The 20,871-nt window shown below is 35.0% G+C and overlaps 1 protein-coding gene and 1 long non-coding RNA gene across 6 annotated transcripts; one reads left to right on the plus strand and one right to left on the minus strand.

The window, feature by feature from the left end:
• Nucleotides 1-885: 885 nt before the first annotated feature.
• Nucleotides 886-20,626, minus strand: LOC122514609. 5 transcript variants are annotated; one of them, XM_043631540.1, is made up of 13 exons: nucleotides 20,377-20,626; nucleotides 9,684-12,276; nucleotides 9,508-9,598; nucleotides 8,807-8,960; nucleotides 8,511-8,658; nucleotides 8,374-8,421; nucleotides 7,614-8,265; nucleotides 6,976-7,454; nucleotides 5,291-6,869; nucleotides 3,560-5,173; nucleotides 3,119-3,356; nucleotides 2,649-2,786; nucleotides 886-2,536 (listed from the first exon to the last, which is right to left on the minus strand). In XM_043631540.1, exons 2-13 carry the CDS (start codon nucleotides 11,939-11,941, stop codon nucleotides 2,070-2,072), a joined length of 7,866 nt encoding a protein of 2,621 aa, XP_043487475.1. In that variant the 5' UTR covers nucleotides 11,942-12,276; nucleotides 20,377-20,626; the 3' UTR covers nucleotides 886-2,069. The 5 variants fall into 5 exon arrangements, with proteins under 5 accessions (XP_043487475.1, XP_043487473.1, XP_043487474.1 ...); XM_043631538.1 differs by having other exon boundaries at nucleotides 3,551-5,173; XM_043631539.1 differs by lacking the exon at nucleotides 20,377-20,626 and adding an exon at nucleotides 15,468-15,555 and having other exon boundaries at nucleotides 3,551-5,173.
• LOC122514611 lies at nucleotides 15,767-16,189 on the plus strand. Its single transcript, XR_006303094.1, has 2 exons — nucleotides 15,767-15,853; nucleotides 15,951-16,189. It is a non-coding gene; the product is annotated as an uncharacterized LOC122514611 (long non-coding RNA).
• Nucleotides 20,627-20,871: the final 245 nt, after the last annotated feature.

A 20,871-nucleotide genomic window follows, 5' to 3' on the forward strand; every position in this document is an offset into this window, starting at 1 on the left:
TTTTTTGTATAGGTTTTTTAAACACACAGAATTGCACAGTTATATACAATTCCATTGAAAACGCATCGAAAGACTACAGGAAAAATAAAATTAGTTACATTAAAAGATACAATTTTATCTTTGAAAAATCCTATAAACATTAAACAAAAATTATACAACGATTTCTTTTTATAGAATAGCGCCTACAAATGTTTTAATCTTCTTAATTACTGTAATTCATTGTTAATTTTTTTTGTCAGAAATTTTCTCCTGCTTATTCTCAGCTTTGTACTTAGATGTGAGCATTAAATTTTAGGATATTAATTATCCCAAAATTTAAAAACCTTGTTTTTCTATAAATTGTTTTCGTCAATCTTTTCTAAATTGAAATACAACAACTAAACGTTTGTGTTTTATTGATTCGCCGTAAAAATTAAAATAAGTAAGCACCTTTTCTTTGTATAGGTATGATATATATCTATATATTATTGTGAAGGAAACAACCGATATATAACAAGGACTTAGAACTTTTGTATAAAACATCATTCTATTAATCAAGACAAACGTGTTATCTTTAGACTTATTAACATATAAAACAATCATGTCATGTTTGAAATATATTAATTTAGAAATACTTAGTATCTAAGGCCTTGTTTTTTTTTTATAATATTAACAATATTCTTTTTTGTTTTTTCTTCTTCTTCTTCTTTAAGGCCTTTACACAAATAGACATGTGCCATAAAATATAAAAGCTATAACAAAATTTATGAGAATATTTATGCCTAAATAAAATGCGAATGTCATTAAAAAAAAAAGAAAACAAAAGGAAAAAACTGATTAAATTTATAAACAAATATTTCATATCGAATATATTATTTTCAATAATATAAATGAACTCTCTTGAAATGAAATTTCAACGTATTTATTATAACTAATTATCTAAGAATTTTACATTGATGAAATATAAAATATAGAGAAATCTGGACACAGAGAGTACTGGCTTTTGAAGTAGCACAACAACACAGCACAAGGTATTAATTATGTGTTATTAGAAGTCTATGGGTTAATCTAACAATTACGATTAAATAAAGATTTATATTATTATAATATTATGCATATATATGCAAGTAATATATACAATTTTAATTGAATAATGCAGACTCATAAGTGCACGTTATATATATGTGACGATGATAACTGTTCTTAAAGATTTCGATCAACGGATCTTTGATTTATCATCCATTTAAAAGAGATTCTAACTTTTTAAATATTATCAAAATTGGATTAATGCTACGTATAAACACTTTACGGCACCATTTTGGTGGTATAAAAAGTGCATACATTGGAATACACTTTTCTTTCTTTTTTTTTTTTTTTTTTTTCTCTTCATCTATTACAAGTAAGAGATGCTAAATATATATTTATATCAACAGGTTTCAAACATATACTATCTAAAATGCATACGACTATGTCTCGAAAATACTTAACTATTGCCATAGGCCACAGAAACCTGTTGAATATTTTGAAAACCATCGAATTTTACCTCCCAGTATATTTCTGCGCATGAAAATTCTAAAAGCGTATAGTAGTACCTACGTTAACAAGTCTCATATTTCTTAACTTCAGATGTTCGCACATCCTATACATATGTCGTTATTATTATTAATTTTTTTTTTTTCTTCAATTTCTACGTATATAATACAATGTAATTTGTAGAATGAATTATGCTACTAATATACGCGTATGCATGTATATATATATTACATATTATATATATATATATATATGCACATGTATTCGCGAATACAAATTATTTAAAATAAATAGTAATTAGAAGAAATTGTGACTTTTACGAGTATATTCCGAATGTGATGTTTATATTAATTTTTAATAGCTGCAAATTTGTCTTAATTGCATCAGTGTTCGCCATATATCAGCAGAAAAAGAGAAAGAAAGAAAGAAAGAAAGAAAGAAAGAAAGACAAAAAGAGAGAAAGAGAAAGAGCGAGAGAGAGCGAGCAGCATGAATGATAATTATTTATCATCACATTTTAACTAAAAATTTAAAAAAAGTACTACCGTTAATACCAGTTACGACCTTGGTGCAGGATGATGGAAAAAAGGTTTCTGCGTTTGACCTGAAGTTGAAAATACATGAGGAGTAGTTCCGGACGTCGAAGTCGCTGAAGAAAATTTGGAAATTGGCACTGTCGTTGTAGTCGTTGGAATAAATTGCGGAGGATATGGATTTGAACCCGGTGGAGCTTGAGATGCTGCTTGAGGTACCAAAAATTGTACCGGTTTGTTGACAGTTCCTTGAGCAGTTACATTTGGGTATACTGTTTGCAATGTTGTTTGCGGTGCACTAAAATTGGAATACTGAGCAGGACAGGACTTATTAGCCTGGAACTGAGGATAATGTATAGTTGAAGATCCCGGTGGTGGTATATAGGGCTGAGGTGGTAACTGTGGTAAAGGAAACGTAGGAGATGTAGTGGGAATTAAAGAGTATGGCGGTGATGTCCTACGAGCTTTTAAAATTGCTTCTGCTGTTAAACCTACAATTGGAGACAAAAATAACAAGAACAAAAAAGAAACATCGTACGAATGTCTATTAAATAATATTTTACGTTAGCTTTATCGATTTAAAATGTCGATCTTTTTGCTTACCATGTTTGCGAGCTCTTTCTTCTTCGTCATCACTAAGAAATAACCCAAATTCACGCTTTAATCGTTCCGTTAAATTTTCTCTTTGACGTTCAACCAATGTTGGTGCTGCGGACCAACCAATAGTACCTTCTTCGCTACCTAAATATAAATATAAATATATTTATTAGATATACACTAAGAAATATGAGTAACTTCGGGTTATAACGTGCATGATTTTTTACTATCCTTTGATGATTCATAATTTAGAAATAAAATGCAATAGATACAAATTTCTATTTGATAATTTGACTAATCCATATGGTCTCAAAGTTTTTAGTTTCTTTCTTTCTTTTTCTTTTTTTTTTGTTTATACATTGATAGCCTAAGAAAACTTATAACTATTAAAAAAATACATACTCTAAAGTTGATATTGATGACTGCAGATTAACAGGAATTGTGTACAATGTAAGAATCTGGATGCTCGTTATTACCTTTCTTTTCATCATTTTCAGCATTAGTGAAAAGTGGTAATGCAGTAATCCCTGGTAAATCAAGGGAAATTTTAGAACCTTCTTCGTCGGAACTAAGAGATGAAGTCCCACTGCTTGCGCTATCTGATCTACCTCTTGCTTTATCCTTTTCTATCGTAGAAACATCATTAGATGGCTCCGGTTCTGGAGGTGTACCAGTCGATTGTTGTTTGCGTTTTCGATATTCGGATATTGATAGCTGCCAAACCAATAACAAATGTAATATCGTTTTTTCAGTTTATCAATCTTCGAATAAATTCTCAATATTTTACTGTGAACAAAATACACGTAAAAAAAAAAATACATATATATACATATATATATAAATATATATATAAATAATACAAGAATAAAAAAAAAGGGGTGCAAACAGAAAATCTACTATAATCCTACCGTTCTAACCTTGCGCTTGACTGGCAGAGGAGCATTTGTAGAAGGAGACGGTGCTATCATATTATTTGGTACAACTGTTCTAGGATCTTTCAATCTTTTTATTTCTTTTGGCTGTATGTCATTTTGTTTAACAGAAACTTCATCCAAATGTGTTTCTTTATTGTTTTTACATTTCATCGGCGAATCTTTAACTTCTCCTGTATTTTCAGGTGAAAGTGATCTGATATCTTTGTACGAGGTGGTAGTATCCTCATTATCAACTTTATTTGTAGATTCGTCGGATAATTCATCTTCAAGTTTAGCCTCTAATAATTCTCGTAAAACTGTCGACAACAGCATTGATTTATCGTCACCATTTTTACATTCCTCTTCAGCTTCCATATCGATCGTGGATTCGATGATAGCGGCTTCGAAATTTAACTGAGTTTTAGTGTTACTAGGGGGATCAGTTTTTTTTCGAATTCTTTCGCTCAACGGTGGTATTGATTGGAAAGGAGGTTCGAGAACAGATTCCGTATCCATGTTTGAGGAAGTTGATTCAAAAATAGATTCTTCGGATGATATAACGAAAGAGGAAGATGCTTGTTCTATTTTTTGAGATTCATTGTTATTAGGTTTAATATTTATTTTAACTTCTTCCACGTTAAGATTTCTTAATTCGGAAGATTTACTCTTATATTCTAGGAAATTGTCTTCATTAGATGCGGCGAATAATTTAAATGGTTCGCAATATACATGTCCGTCATCCATATCCCTATTATCTTCGGATTCGGAATCTTCTTTCGAACTTTCCATAAGTCCTTCTATACCATCCATACTTTTATCCTTTTCCGAGCTCGTATCTACTTTTTCTTTGTAATCGTTACCATCGTCTCCGGTTATTCTTTTCATTTGTGCTTCTACGTCAAATTCGTCGATCGAGGTATTATCCTCCGATCTCATTTCCGAATCTTTATTAATTTCCATCTGCTTATCATCCTCGTCGGCAGATTTTTCACGTTGCTCGTTAGAAATGTTCACGATGTCTGCTATACTCCCACCAAATTCTAATCTCATTTCAGCTACGCGCTGATTTAAAATTGCGTCGGATTCCATCGCAACATTAGGCGAACTAAAATCTTCCATTTCCGTGTCGGGTTCGTTTTGATCAATTATTTCGACCGTTCCCTTCTCAATTATTTCTTCTTTTACAATATCTTCCTTTTTTATTAGCGCATTTTGTTGCACTTGAAAATCATGCATCATCGTCGTCTCAGGCTTAGCAATTTTTTCTTCATTTTTAATCAACCCCGTAGGAGACAAGTGGGGTTCTACTTTTGAATTAACATTGGCATCGAATACTTCGCTGTTTACGTATGATTCTTCTTTTATAGAAATTCTATCTTCTTTCACAGATCCTGTTTCTTCGATCTTAATGAATTCTTTTATTTCTTCATTTTTTTCACACTTAATATTTACTTCAGCACTGAGATTGTTATTCGAAAGTTTGTCGCGATTGCACGTTATTTCTGATTTGTTAATGCTATTTTGTACATTTTTTTCACTTGCGAATTCGGATTCATCGTGTTGTTCACCATTATGTTCCATTGTTGGTGATTGGGGGTGTTCAATAAAATGATATTCCTACAAAATAATATTACTTTAGTTAGTAGATTATAATATTCTATAATAGTATGATTAAGCCTAATTGAAAATTTCAAACAAATGTTAATTAATTCAACAAATATGAATGTAACTTACTTCGTTGTTACATAAAGATCTATTATTAGTTGAAACAACTTCTGGAAGCAACATCGTTGGTGTAGTTGGTGGTGTATAATTATCAGAAGATAAACTTTCCCTAGCTATTCTCCTTTTTTTAGGTGGTGCCACCCTTTCGCTAGGGGGAGGACTTTCAGGCCGACTGTTTGGCGAGTCACATTCTTCGGAAATAGCTTGCCTCAACCATCTCTTTTTTGCAGATCCAGTTGAAACAGGACAAGCATTGCTTCCTGTAATCATTTGTTTTCGTTGTGGTGGAGAATCGCATATACCGGAAACAGAATTAGCAGCTTGAACAAGTGTGGCTAGACTCTTGGCCGCATAACTTTGAGTTAAAAATTCAGCGGATGGATCATTGGGTAATGAAAACTCTGATGACCTACAGAGAGGATTGACAACAGAGTTTTGCAAAGAAGTAGATGATATAGAAGTTATTGGCGTGACTTGAGGTATATTAGTTTGAGGTGGGTCTGGCGATTCCTTCAACCATTCATTCATCATAACTTTTTTAGTTTTTGGAAATTTAAAACCAGGAGCTAAGGGCCCGACCGCTGCTGCAACAAGTAAACATGCCGAAGATAACGGTGTGGACGGAGTTGAACTTTGAGAACTACTGCTTGCACCGCTATCACATGTAGGACTTTTAACAGGTGTTGGTTGCTGTAAAGGTGGAGAACTTGGACCAGGTGTATTTGAATTAGCTAAAGCTAGTAACAGACCGGCGGCCGTCTGTATTCCTTGATGTCCTCCTCCTGCTGCTGTTGCTGCTGCTGCTGCTGCTCCTCCTCCTCCTCCTCCTCCACCTCCTCCTGCTGATGTACCAGTGGTCGTAAAACTATCGTTTCCATTTTTTGCTGGTGTATTTAAATGTACAGAATATGATGCATCCCCGATTGACGAACGATTTTGAGTAGCAAGCGGAGGTGATTGCATAGAATTACTCTCGTCGCCTGACGATACGTCAGAATCCGCGGAATTTAATCGTGTCCTCCTAGTACTTTGGGATTGCGAGGAAGTCCTTGCACGACCCTTCCTCTTTTTTCGTCGTAATGTTCTTTCAGAATTTTGCTGTTTTGTCTTGGCTTGTAAAACGACAGAATTATGATTGTTGTCCTCGTTGTCGCTGTGCGTACCACCCGACTCCTTTCTTTGCGCATTCCTTGCTTGAACTTCCTGCTTTCTTTGTTCTGCTTTTTCAAGTCTCTCAAAAGCTTTCATAATGGCTTCCATTTTTCTTTCCTCCCTTGTCATCTTCTTCTTATCCTTTTTCATCTCTTGTACGGTTGGCTGCGGTAAAGCAGGAGAAGTTTGGGATGATTGTGGTAGCGGTTGCTGTTGTTGTGTTGTTATTGTAGTTTCTTCTTTAGGTAGTTGACGTGTAACGGTCGTAGTACTACTAGTTGCAATAGTCTTTTTAGGCGGTGCTGTTACGGGTGTTGCCGTCGTCGGCACTTGTGTCGTTGAAGGAACTGTTGTTGATGTACTGGAAACTGTAGGTACCGAATCGCTATCTTCGCATATTGTGTTGCGTCTACCTCGTCGCCTTCTTTCTCTACCACTATAAAAAACAAAAACAATAATAATATTAACAATAATATGGCAATAGTAATAATTATATTTAATATCCAATAAATCTCTATTAATATTATACTATATATACTTACTCAGCATTTTCTACCACAGTCCCATTACTACCTCTTCTATTAAATTGATTTGTTGTTGTAAATTGGCATTCCCTTGTATTATTACATGCACAAGTCACCGGTATCACTGGGGAATTGGGATTAGGTGACAATAACAAATCGTGTGACTCATGCCTAATAGTGATTTCAGCATTCTTTTCGATTGCCATACTTGTGACAATATACAAATGCAATGTTCCTTTTTCTATACAATGTTTTATTTCTGCATTAGGTTTACAGCTACGCCTCACGAATCTGGCATCGTTTCCATATGTTCTAGTATCTACGCATACTTCGGTACCATCCCGTGGTAACCGATAAAAGAATACAAAAGGCCCTGGTCTTTGAGCATGCTGTCTACCTTGAGGATGAGACGGTCTATGTTGCGTACTTAGCATATATTTTCCACGTAATTCAACAACCGGAGTATTTGGCGGTAGATACATAGTTGCCGCCAAAAACTGTTATACATAAAAACGATTATTTAACATCCCTTCTAAGATAATAATGTGGAATAGTAAAACAATAAAATTCTTATTAATTAATTATCGAGTTCATAAAAAAAGAAAAAAAAAAAAAAGAGATAAAGAAATAACATGCTAAATAATATATATACTTACTCTTAAGTTGTTGCTGTGCACATTGAGTCTGCATTTACCAGTGGCAATAACATTCATATTACTTTGTCTCAAATCACAATGAGTACCATTGACCTTTATACTAGATATTCTAGCTCTTAATTCAGGACTATAATGATTGGTCACTGCTTCTTCGTATCTTTCTATCCACTGTCTGAGCGGAGTCATGTTTGAACTCCCCCATGGATCTAGAAATTCTTCTTCCTTTTCATCTGCGCTTCCTCTTCTTTTAGTCTTACGTTTTCCTGGACCTCGTTTCGTAGCCTCTTTCTTTCGTACCGCACTAGACTGTCTTGGATTCGAATCTCTTCTTTGTCTCTTTCCTACATTATTATTATTGTTGTTGTTGTTGTTATTCAGTCTTCTTACTTGCGGTGGAGGATCTGATTTTCGTCTGGAAACTTGATGATGCAATCGTTTCTTTTGCGTTGAATTAACACCGATATCGGTGTCTACCGAACTTGACGACGACGTCTCGGATGAACTATCCGAATTTAACAATTCTTCGCGTTTACGCATTTGCAAAGTACGTGCCCTTTGTCTATCAACGCGTCGTGGTTTACAAATTTCACAAAGATATTCATCAGGAATGTTAGAACGATCTATCCCCATGCAGTCCACGTGCTGCCAAACTCTGTAAGATTACAAATTCATTTTTTATATAAATATACGGTCTTATGCATATTTTATTTTTAATAAAAAACTAATATACAATTAGGAATAATAAATTGTTTAAACGTACAAGCAACGATCGCAGCATATCATGTATCCATCATCGTGTTCAAAATCACTGAAAATTAATAAGCAAAAGTAAATTTTTATATTTATATATTATTTATTATATAATAAATATTTATATATATTAAAAAATTCTTTTACCATATACATCTAGTAACACTATCCTCGTCATCACCTTCACCCTCAGCAGCAGTTTCTGTTTCTTCACCTTCCGGTTCTACTTCACGTCCGGGTTCACTGCTGATTGCACTAGCTGCATCATCCTCCACATTACTGCTATTATTTACAACTAAAAAATAAAAAAGAAAAAAACATAAAAAGATTTAATAATATACGACCATAATCATTACTATAAAAAAATGTAATAAATAACGTTTGTGCTTAGAAATAGACACGCGTAAACTTTATTAGTTATTTCTAATTTTTTCAAATTTTACCTTGTCCATATATATAAGAATGTTGAGAAGTAGTGGTAGAACTTCCTGCTCCGTTAATGGCCTGCTGTTTAGGATGAGGAGGTGGTGAAGGAGGTGGCGGTGTCCGCGGTGGTGGTGCACCATAATTATGGTCTTGTAGAACAAACTGGAGACACTACAATTAGATAATAAATTGTTAAAGTCAAATGAAATTATTTATTAATATTTGTTTCGGAAAGGAGACCAGACCCTAACACTCTGCCCGCTCGAAAGCGAATCATCGACTGATCGTTTAACCGATCATTGTTTTTTCAGATCCGTCCAAGTGATTTTCGCCTAATTTCCGTCACGATTGTCATACTAGAATAACGTGTACAGGGCATTGGCATCGGCATCACGGCACTTTTTTGCGTTGAGTCGGCTCCATTAAGTCAGTCAAAAATAAATTCAGTTAGACAGCACACTAATTGCATTTTTTCCTGGAGATTTTTTTTACGTGGTGGCGAGTGAATAATCTCCTCCACCCCTGTTCTCATCGAACATCGCGAAAAAAAATCTATGCACAAACGTTCTCTACTTTTCATATAAAATCAAATTTCTAATTGTACTGTTTAAAAACATCTTTCACGAAATCTCCTGATATATTATTAAGTTTGCAGTATGAAACGTCCGATTATTCCTACTACTTTCGTACGTTTCATAATTAATTGGCCTAATATTACCTCGTAAGGTAAGGGCATTCTTCTAACTGGAGATTTTGGTGGTGTTTTCTGTATCTCTTCTACTTTAAATTTGCACGAATCTGCTTCCATTCTAAAATGCAATAAATTATTCCATTAGATTAATCTAGATAAATTTTATATTTTATACAAATAATACAAAATGATGAAGTAATTACTTGTTATCTAAATCTTCATTTACTTCTGTATTTGTTGTAGAGAGCAAAGTTTTTATTTGTCCAGTTTGCGTTCTACCTTGTTGCGAATATTGCGATGCCATAATAAGTTGTTTCTGTTGCATAGCTTGTTGCTGAACTTTAATAGGAGAACTCTTATGCACTAACATATTTTGCATAACAGTCTGTTGAGGAAGTAACGTTTTTATACTCGTTTTCTGCGATACCGATGTCATCAATCCTTGATTCTTTATCGTAGTAACATTATTTGAAGAGCTTTTAAATCCTGACGCTTTCTGGGTATGATTCCTTTGAGCAGGTTTCTGAGGTGGAATAGTTTTAATACAACCAGGTTGTTTTTGGGTATTTTGTGGACCAATTACATTCTGTTGCTGTTGTATGATTTTAACTGGTTGAGAATTATTATTTCGGTGTAAAGATTGTTGAATAGAATTCTGAGAATTGGGAGATTTTATGGTATTTGTTATCTTTTGTGGAATAGTTTTTAAATTTCCTTGCTGCAAGTTTTGCGCTTGATTTTTGGATACACCTACTCTCATAACCATTTGTTGTTGTTGTTGTTGTTGTTGCTGTTGCTGTTGTTGCATCTTTGAATTTACTATAGTTTGAGTTTTATGATTATTCGGTATCGTGGTTATAGTAGACACCTTCTGATGTATATTTGTAATATTATGATTTCTTTGAATATGTGATGTCAAGGTAACTGATTGCTGTTTCTGTGTAACATGTTGTTGCTGAGACGTTTGTAATAATTGTGGTTGCAATTGCGTCGACGTTTGTTGCGATTGCGATGCTCCTCCCTGTTGTTGCTTGCTCGCAATAGGAGCATTTGAATTATGTGGAACCTTCGAAATATTAGGTACGCTATTACTCTTACATACGTTCGTTATGGTCTGCACTCGATTCGAAGAGAGAGCCGCCAAAGTTTGAGATTTGTTCAACGCAATTGAAGATTGCGATCTTTGATTTTGCGACGATTGAGACTGTTGTACTTGTTTCTGCAACTGTGGTGACTGATGTTGATTTTGCATCTGTCCACTAATTTGTGACTTCTGTATACCACCTACGGAATTATTAGACTTTTGAACATTATTCTGTCTTTGAGTAGGCAATGACTTTTGTTGCTGTCCCTGGACCTTTTGTAACGCTGGTGATACCTGCTGATTATTCTGATATTGCTGATGCTGTACTTTGTGATTTGCATGATTAGTTACCAATTGCTGACCTGCCGTCTTTTGGTTATTATAGACCTGCGATATTTTCGGGGAATTCGTCGAATTAATAGATTGGACCTTTTGCGATGAAGTACCAGTTTGTAGCCGTTGCAAGTTAGCATTGTTAAAGATTTGATTAACTGTGAATTGCGTTCCTTGAGCAGTAGAGGCAAGTACTTGGGATTTTTGAATAGCTTGTAACCTCGATACCGTATTACGTTGTACCATAGTAGGATTACTGAGATTTGCTACAGCTTTAACTTTCTGTAAGTTAACCGTCTGAGGTTGCCCATTGAGGTTAGATCCTTTTACTTGTATCCTTTGTATATTAGGAATATTCGTAGCCGTTGTAATAGTTTTTACAGTGGCGGTATTAAGGATTTGTTGGGGCGAGATTTGTTGAAATTTCGTATGCACATTCGTCGTTGCTTGTTGCTTTTTCGAACTAGCATCAGTCACAGACGCGGAGGTTTGTGTTTTAGCTTGCTGATTGTTCTGTGTACATGCTGCTGCCTGTATAGGATAGACATGTGCGACACTGGGCGAGGGTAAAGATTGCGAGTTGACTGATAAATGCGTGACATTTGAGGAAGCATTTAACGTTAAAGGTTGATTTATATACGCTGTACACGGGGATTTTTGTGATATCACGCGAGTCGTCAAAACTTGTGTAGTATTCGTTTGAGAAGAACTGCTCACCCTCTGAGATACTTCTTTATTAGTTTTATTAACAGGATACGAAACACTTACCGATTTAACATTTGATAGCGATATTGAGGAATGGCTTACTGCTATCTTGGGTACGTTTGTCACTTCAAGACACTGTAGTACTTGGGGATTATTACTATCGCTATTGTCGTCGTTCATTGCGACTAAGGTATTTGCCGTAGTAGTAACGCCAATAGTTAATGGCGACGTTAATTCTTGGGTATCAATTAACATGGACGAAGAAGAAGTGGCGCTGCCGTTTTTTGTCTTTTCACCGGAATTGTTTTCCATTGCGCCCAATTGTAATACAAAACTCATGGTGGCTTCTGATGCTGCTGCACCTCGTTCAAAGGCAACCGCTGTTGCTGCTGCATCTTTCTTTTTATTCGCATTACTTTCATTACTTTCGCTACATTTTTCAGCGGTTGGGGATACCACCGGGGGAGGTGGTTTTGGGGATAGTTCCTCCCCGCTCCCACCTGTGCCACCCCCGGATAACTTGATCACCGATGGGGTCGACGTTTTGAAGGCCTTTCGATAACGTTCAATGAAAATTTGAAGAAGTGCGGATCGTCTGGCTTTCTTTTTTTAACAACCTTCGACTTGAATAACGAACTTTTCGATTCTGCTATTTGAGGATTATTGACCATAAGCTGAAACAAAATACAATTATTTTTTTATTACGTATGATAGAGGCCAATTATTATATCGATTCATCAATAATATCGCTATACACATCAAGAATAAAACTTTACAAAGTGGAAACACTTCTTTAGAAAATCTTTAGGTTGCTAAAGAAACGAATAGGTTCCACACACAAAGAAGTTTAATAATTCAAAACAAGAAAGTCGCGCCGCGTTTGAACTTATCGATCCCAAAAAAATGCTTTTTGCGCGCAAAGAAAATCGTAAATGGACTAAACAATCATTCCCATTTTCAAGAGTTTGTTTAAACGAAACAATGAAACGCAATCATATATGTTACATATTATAGAATGTATAAAGCTAATAAAAAAAAAAAAAAAAAGAAAACTAACGTTATGTTACTCTGATTGGTACGACCTTCCATTGATAATTGTCTCCTATCTACGTCATTAATTTTGAGAGATGATACAAATTCTTTTTATTTATTATTTTCTCAAATATTAAATATTTCGTTTCGATAATATTGTATAGCTTATTATTCTTTTTAACTCGTACAACTTCTTCTAAGAAAAGTATTTACCTATAAAAGCAATCATATATATGTGTGTATATATAGATCATCGATTGTACTGCGACTTAAAATATAGATAAACAGATACATAGATAGATAGATAGATAGATAGATAAAGAGAGAGAAAGAAAGAGATCGTGAGTATAACTACGACGCAGTTATTGCTATAGTTTACCATCGACGAAAGCAAACGAGAACGTTACTTTAAACCAAAGTTATGCGTTCTATCGCACACTGACCGACTTAATTTTAACCGAAGAACTTACGAAATCCAATGATTGCTGCATTACCTCGGATGCCAGAAAATACCACTGAAATCCAAGCCCATGCAGCCACTCTCAATTCAAACAAATTTTCTACTTCGTATTTAAAATCTCTTCTATTCTAAATATAAAAGGAAAATCATATCGCGCATGTAAACACGGTACTTATTCCAAGCCAATTGTAGATTCTATAACGTTCGAAGAGAACTTATGAGACTTTAAAGCAGTGATCTTTGATACCTACTTCCTTTTAAATATCTATTATCGTCGAAGATGAAACGATTTTTTCATTGGAAACATAAGAAGAAAGATTCAACGAATTTGAATTCTTCGTATTGCAAGCCGCCATTTTGAAATAAATAATTGGGGGTACTTGTTTGAAATAAAAAAAATAATGACTAGTATTTGGATTAATTGACAGAATTGGATGAAAATAAATGGAAATAATCCTACGTTGAAATTTGATCATCAGTGAATTTCAAAGTCATCCATTTATAATCGAAAAATTCGAATATGCTTTTTCAAGTTTGCAACAAACAGAACTAATAATCTCATCATTAGTGAATGGCGCGAAACAAGAAGCTTCCACCCAAATCCGCGGTGAAGCGCAACGGGACGATATCGTGCGACGTTGCACACGGGGACTCTCAACTTGTATTCTTCTAAGTTGGCAGCAATGGGATTCATACAGCGACCTACTTGGCGTACCTCGACCCTCAACATTGATTCGATGCAAACCAAAATTATTTTCCAACTGATTATTATACTTCGATGAATCGTAAGACATTTCCGTTCTTTATTATTGTTTCTGAATATTTCTTAATTAATTATGTCAACGCTTTGTATCCTAAATAAATAATTCAAATGCAGCTATCGATTAAATTCCCAGAACGACAACGGAATAAAAACAAAATTAGTGACAATAACTGATCTGCAATAAATGCAACTAGATTTAAAAAAGAAAAATACAAAATTAACATATGGCAACATTTTTGAAACATACGGAAACGAATTTAAAAAATATGAATAACTTGTTCGTATCGCGAAGCATTACCCGCCATTTGTTTAATCGATATAAAAATATCGATAGTCGACATACGAAATTAAAAATCGATTGGTATGAAATTTTGTCGAGCCTTCCATTCCCTTCCACTCGTCATTGTTTTATTTTGAAACAACGGTGGTTACAAGAAAATGGTGTTATGATCTCGCGTCCCGTAGTCGCGCATGCGCACAACAACGACGACAACGACTCCTCTCGATGCATTCCATTGGACGTGTAAGCTCAACTTGATTATAAACAAACTGTACCGATGTAATAGTCTCTGCGCGATTAACTCTGTAAATTATCACGTGCCTGCGTTCAAATTAGTACAAATTACGTTTGCACATAGATATCAAAGAAATTACTCAAGACAAAAAGTAACACGCTTAACGTTAATTTTTTCAAAGGAAAAGAAAAGAAAAGAAAAGAAAAGAAAAGAAAAGAAAAGAAAAGAAAGGAAATCCCGAATTTCCCACCATTACGTTGCCACTACTGGCTACGCGTATTGCGCAACCGGAAATAAAGAATTCTTCTTTACCGACTGTAATTAATTAAATTCGTTGCTCGTAGATTTGTATTTTGCCGCCTAACGAAAAAAGTAAGAAGTATTTAAAAGCACATGAAGAGGTAAATAAGATGCGGCGTAATAAAAAATAGGCGCGAGTGTACCGCTGGAAAAGCAGTTACGCGTGCGCAAATACTTATACACAACATAACATTCATGCATTCAGTGGAGAACATACAAATATGTTAGATGGATATCTCTTGTACGTTAAGAGATAGAAAGAGAGAAAGAGAGAGAGATAACTAGCGAGTGTATTCAACAATCCCAGCATTACCCATGGTAACCGCAGCTAACGCAACCGATGCGCCACATACTGTCCCCCACCACCCCTCCCGACCCCCATTTAGCTATCCCAAGCGGCCATAGCGGCTAGTTCTACGTCGTTAAATAAACGTTTGGTATCTTGCTTTCTTCCCCTTCTTGCTACGACCTCCTCTTTCTCCTGCTCCTCCTCCTCCTCCTACTATTTTTCTTTTTATCCTTTCGCTGGAAACTTCAATGCGCGCTCTCGCTCTCTCTCTCTTTCTTTCTTTCTTTTTGCTTCCATCTTTTTTTTCTTTTTCTTTTTCTTTCTAGCGAGGGAGAAGAACACGAGCGCGCAACATGCAGTGAGCCGTATACAAAGGTCTGATTGCTGGACACCCGGTGAAATATGCCAGTCTCCGCCAATAACCGGTATCTTTCTTTGCTTTCTCTATCTATCTCTCTCTAACTCTCGTTCTTCCACTGAACTTGCTCTCTCTCTTTTTAACTTACTTATCCTCTTTACTCTCTTTGGCTGCTGCTGCTGCTGCGCTGAGAGAGTGCGAGGGAGAGTGAGAAGAGAGTTATAAGAGCGGTAATCCGAGAGGGGAAGGATGCGAGGATGAAGAGGAGGAGGAGGAAACAAAAAAAGAGAAAGAAAGAAACGAAAAGAAACGATACTGAAGGAGAGAATGGTGATGGCGAAAAGAAGCAATGCTGTGCATCGGACGGTGATATTACACCGATGACGGCACCCTTCCTTTTCTTATAAACTTTATGAAATATCGACACTTTCTCTCATCCTTGTCTCTATATAAAACTTTTATCAGGATAAATAAACATCATTGGTTAATGAACTGCTTCATTTATATCGCAACGTTTAATATTCCGCGTAATTGGTGTGTACATATATAAGATATTTAACAAAAAAAAAAAAAAAAAAAAATCTGTTTGATCTCTCTATTCCTTTTACGTTTCTCCTTTTCTTTTGCATAGACAATGAAGTTGCTTCTATTGATGTTGAATTACTATACTCTAACGTCATTCATCATCGTACCGCAGGGAACGGACGGTTTTTGACTGCGGGTTCTATGAATTAACTATTTAGGAATGCGAGCAGACCGCAGGAATGGAGGAAACGAACTGAGAGGAACGAATGTAGCATTATGAAGGCATAAAAGGTTCATTGATTTCAACAATTCTTTATAGAAAGAGAAAATTACGGATGAGAAAAGGAAACCGAGAAAAGAAAATAATCGAGTATAAATACGCGTGTCGTGAAAATTGTAAAGGAGCCGTAACATGAAAGAGACAGAGGTTGAGATTACCTGTCCTCCATCGAGAAAGCAAATTCGCAGGCGCAGGTTACGTGGGTGTTTCAGTGGAAAGGTGGAAGGAGAGGAGAGGAGAGGAGAGGAGAGGAGAGGAGAGGAGAGGACAAGAGAGTGCATTGTAGTGGTGAGTCTTCGCTATTACATCCAAGGTTAACTCTTCGCGAGTGCAACATTTTTCTTCCTCCTCCTCCTCCTTCTCCTCCTCCCCACTTCTCCTCCTATATACAAGCGTTTTTTGTAGAGAACGTATGCAGTTTTCTCCTTCCTTCTGCTGTGTTTCTCCTACTCCTACTACCAATCATTTATTATATACACAAATTTTATTGCAATTCCAGATACTTCTATATATTATTTAATATAACTAATTCCCTATGATATTTCGTTTTTTAGAAATTGTTTAAAACTCTGTAGAACAAGGAAGGGGAAAAAAAGGAAAAATTAAAAGATAGAACAACTACGTAAAATGAAAAAGCATGAAAGAGACACGCGCGCGCGAACATTTGTAAACACCGATAAGCAAGTATTGCAAGTGTCTATTTTATCTTAACGACCCTATTAGATTACGGTTGAACACAATGAAAGATAAAAAGAATATTCGCTCGGTATTATTCGTTAACTTTATCAAACGAGACATTTATCCTACAATATAGTATTATGTACGATATATCACGAGCTAATCCTTCATGCATGTACTTTGAAAGGTTACGTTTCTAAAATCTCCCATTACAAGCTGCTAACAAACTAAACCATACGAGATAAATTGATCATCTTTCTATCTTGTTAAGATACAATAAACTTAATGCATATCTTTTAATGCATTAGCGCTCCTACGTAAAGTTACTCTTCTAATAAACGCGCGAACCATTAATAAGCTCTGACGTCATCTCGAAGAAACGCATCAGCGCAATATAATAAACGCAAAAAAGCTAGATCTTCTGCGAGATCCGCAAGCAGTAGCAGTTATCTCATCACTAGATCTGAACGAAACCTTCCTCCCGGAGATCTTTAAAATGAAACGGTGGTAACAATCCTACGCTATCTATCTATACCTATATCTATATCTATATCTGTATATATATATATTCGTATGTACGAAAAGAGATGGGGAGAAAGAGCGGGAATTTTGAATCGCGCATAAAACGGCGAATAATAATGAAAATAAATTGGAACTGGGCATGCACACAAAGGAGAGGCGCGATAATATTAATTTACATGAATCAATGGGACAAACGTCGTTGCTTTGAGTTAGGTCGAGGCCGAGTGCCGCGGGGGCAGCAAAAGCAAACACGAATGCTCGATTTCTCTCTCTTGCCCCTGGCTCTTTTCCTCGCCCACCCTCTGACCGCTTTGCTTCCCCTAAAGCACCACCGGTGCAGCACAAAACCGTTGCTCTGGCTGCTGCTGGTTGCTTCGCCTACAAATTTTCGCATGGATCACACGCATTCGGTGTGTCGCGCGTGCTCGTCAATCCATGTGAACTTCTCTCTTGCGGTCGATACCATTTTACCTCGCAACCGGCGAATGCCAACCCACCGTTGGACCGAGCGCGTCAAACCTCCCTCCTCCCTTGCCCTTACCCTACTGCTCCATCCCTTCTACCCTTCATCGCTTTCCGTCCCCTTCGTCCCTCATTCGCAGTCCCCCCACCCCGCTCAGCTCCGCCATTCCTCTCACCACCCAGTTAAAGTGCAGCATTCCCCCCTCTTTGCACTTCACTTCCACTCCCCCTCCGGAACATCCTCTATCTCCGCCCACTAGCGCTACGCGCCTCTTCTGAAGATGTATCCTTTAAAACGACCGATTTAAATTTCCACTGCTACTAGCGAGAGCAAAAGAGAAAGAAAACAAGAAAGAGAAAGAGAAAGAGAAAGAGAGAGAGAGAGAGAGAGAAAGAGAGAGAGAGAGGAGAGATATTGTGAAAAACCGTAAAACGTAAAAATAGGACACACTATTGAATTGTATCTATAGAAAAGAGAAAACGTATGTTTATATCTACTATATAATACAATATCCTCTTTGCGTTCCTTAATACATATTTTTTTTCGGTTTTTCGTATATATTCTTTTAATTTGCATATCTTCTATACATGTACGTAGTTGTTATCTCAATAGTTATGTGTCCATATCAATGATTTATTGTTCGGTATAAACAATGATGAAAAGAGGAAAAAGTTGAACGATATTGCAAAATAAGGAAAAAAGAAAGTATATTACTATACCTCGTTGTTTTTACGTAAGTCGGTATTTCATTGATCTATCGTAACAAAAGATCGGAAACTCAAATTGGGAAGACATTTTTTTGAGACATAGATTAAGTGAAACGTAAGAAGGGCAAAAGAAAAGGAAGAGGAAAAGAAACAATAAGGTAGTTTTAAACGAAAAATTTCGATGCATCGAAGAAAATAATACGAAAGGACAAATGACGTTAGGAACGTAGGAAAAAGTGATTGAATAGAGAGAGGAGAGAGAGAGAGAGAGAGAGAGATTAAAAATAAAATAATAGAGAAATATAAAATCGGAGGAGGAAACGAAAAGAGATTGCGTGAAAGCTGTGGAAAAGAAGAAGTAAAAGGGGAAAGAGGAGTAGTTGTAGATAGGTGGCGGGTAAGAAGGGAGTTCGGCAAGATGGCCGTTAAAACGCGAAAACAGCGCCGTCTGGTTAAATTTTTTTATTCCCGCCGACTTCTCTTCGGAATCATATATGAATTTTCAGCAAGAGATAGGTTAGAATTCTTGTTAATACGCATTTCTAAGAAACTTAAACAGATTTTGATTAACCTAATTGATATCACAATTAATGTAACAGATTGCGTCTCACATTTGTTGAATATTAGTATTTGAAAATGTATGAGAGTAACTAAATATCGAGCTGTTATAGTAAACAATTTTTTTAAAATAAACATCTTATTACTTAACATTTAAAGTATAAAAAATGATCTTTCCATATTTTTAATACTCACATACACATTACAAATAAATTTATGTATTAAGTATAATGAACACTGCACAGATTGTATAATTTCTGGGATCGACTAGACTGAGTTGAAATAAAAAATATTACAATCTTAATAACCTATGTTTATTGTTTCTGAAACTATTTACCTTTTATGACATTACAATGTACCACATTATATACTATGGTTAGCTGAAAGACTTCATATGTCAAGTATGTTGCTCAATATGTTGTAAAGTAACGAGTACATCACTTCAATATATGTAAATTAATAAACTCATTGTGAAAAACATAGACAAAAGATATAATTAGAAATAATTATCCCATAGGAAATTACATATTTTTTCCAATGGAAATGAAAGGAAACTACGGTAACACTAACGCACATATTTAATTAATTTATACTTTGTAAACTGTTCTAGAATAATATTTATATAAAAAAATAATCCAACCAACTGTTTTATATTCTTTCAAGAAAAGAAAATTCACAAAATTACTCACAAGTTGATATAATGAATCTATCAATGTATTATATCCGCGTGAAAGAACTCCGAAATAACTGAGAATAAATATACTAGTATAAATAACATAATAGACAATAATTATTTCTAATATGTACACACATTGAAAATATTTAAAGTTTTAAGTATATAATGTGGTTGACCTGCCCTCGCTCACCATTTTACCAGCCATTGTTGCCACCATTGCGGAATAGAAATCGTAATTAACAGATATATTTTGTTGAAATCTTATCTTCATAATAATCTGCAATATTTATTTAACAAACTATCCGATAAAAGTTTAATACATTAATATTTTAACGTTCTTTCAAACTTTTTTGGTTATAGAAAGCATTAAAAAAAAGTTCGCATGTTGCCGATAAAGAAACGGTTCAAATAATAAAAGATCGAACAATGCCTAATGAATAAATAGTTGATCGTTGATATGTAAAAAAATATATTACGTTAAATAAGATTTTAATATCATCTAAGATATTCTTCGTCATAAATTCGATGTTCCAAATTAAAAAACTATTTAAAAGTGATATTAAATAATACCGAATAATGAAATAATGCAATTACAATTTCTAAACCGTTCTAAAGTATTAAAAATATCGAAAAAAAACCATCGCTTACCTTATAATGACAGGAATACAGAAGCTCACTCGAAACTTAGATGTAAACACAAGCATTTTTTAACGGAACTAACACCAAGGCAGCTTAAATAATCAAGGAGAAAACACTTTTTACATCGTGGACGACGTTATTTCACTATACTAAATTTTATTACGTTATTAAATACCGGAATAAATACAAGAATTCACGATCTCTTCGGAAAACATCCATCGAAAACTAAAGATGGCAGCCATACTTCTGTACAAAACAAAGGTTTACATCCACGGACTCGCAAGCAATGAAGCCTCGAACCCAAAAGCTTCCGGCGCTGTTATCGGCGCGCCAGTTTCAATCTTACCAACACGCGAATCCTTATTTTCATGTTAATACGAATACTTTGTATCTTTTAACGCTTTTAAATACATTTATTTTAACAAAAATAATCTATAATAAATAAATATGATTTAAATTAACAAATATTACTTCAATTAAAATATTTAAATAATTGCAAATTAA

Source organism: Polistes fuscatus, unplaced genomic scaffold (genome assembly GCF_010416935.1).
Source record: "Polistes fuscatus isolate 324 unplaced genomic scaffold, CU_Pfus_HIC Scaffold15, whole genome shotgun sequence".
Taxonomy (NCBI): Eukaryota; Metazoa; Arthropoda; class Insecta; order Hymenoptera; family Vespidae; genus Polistes; species Polistes fuscatus.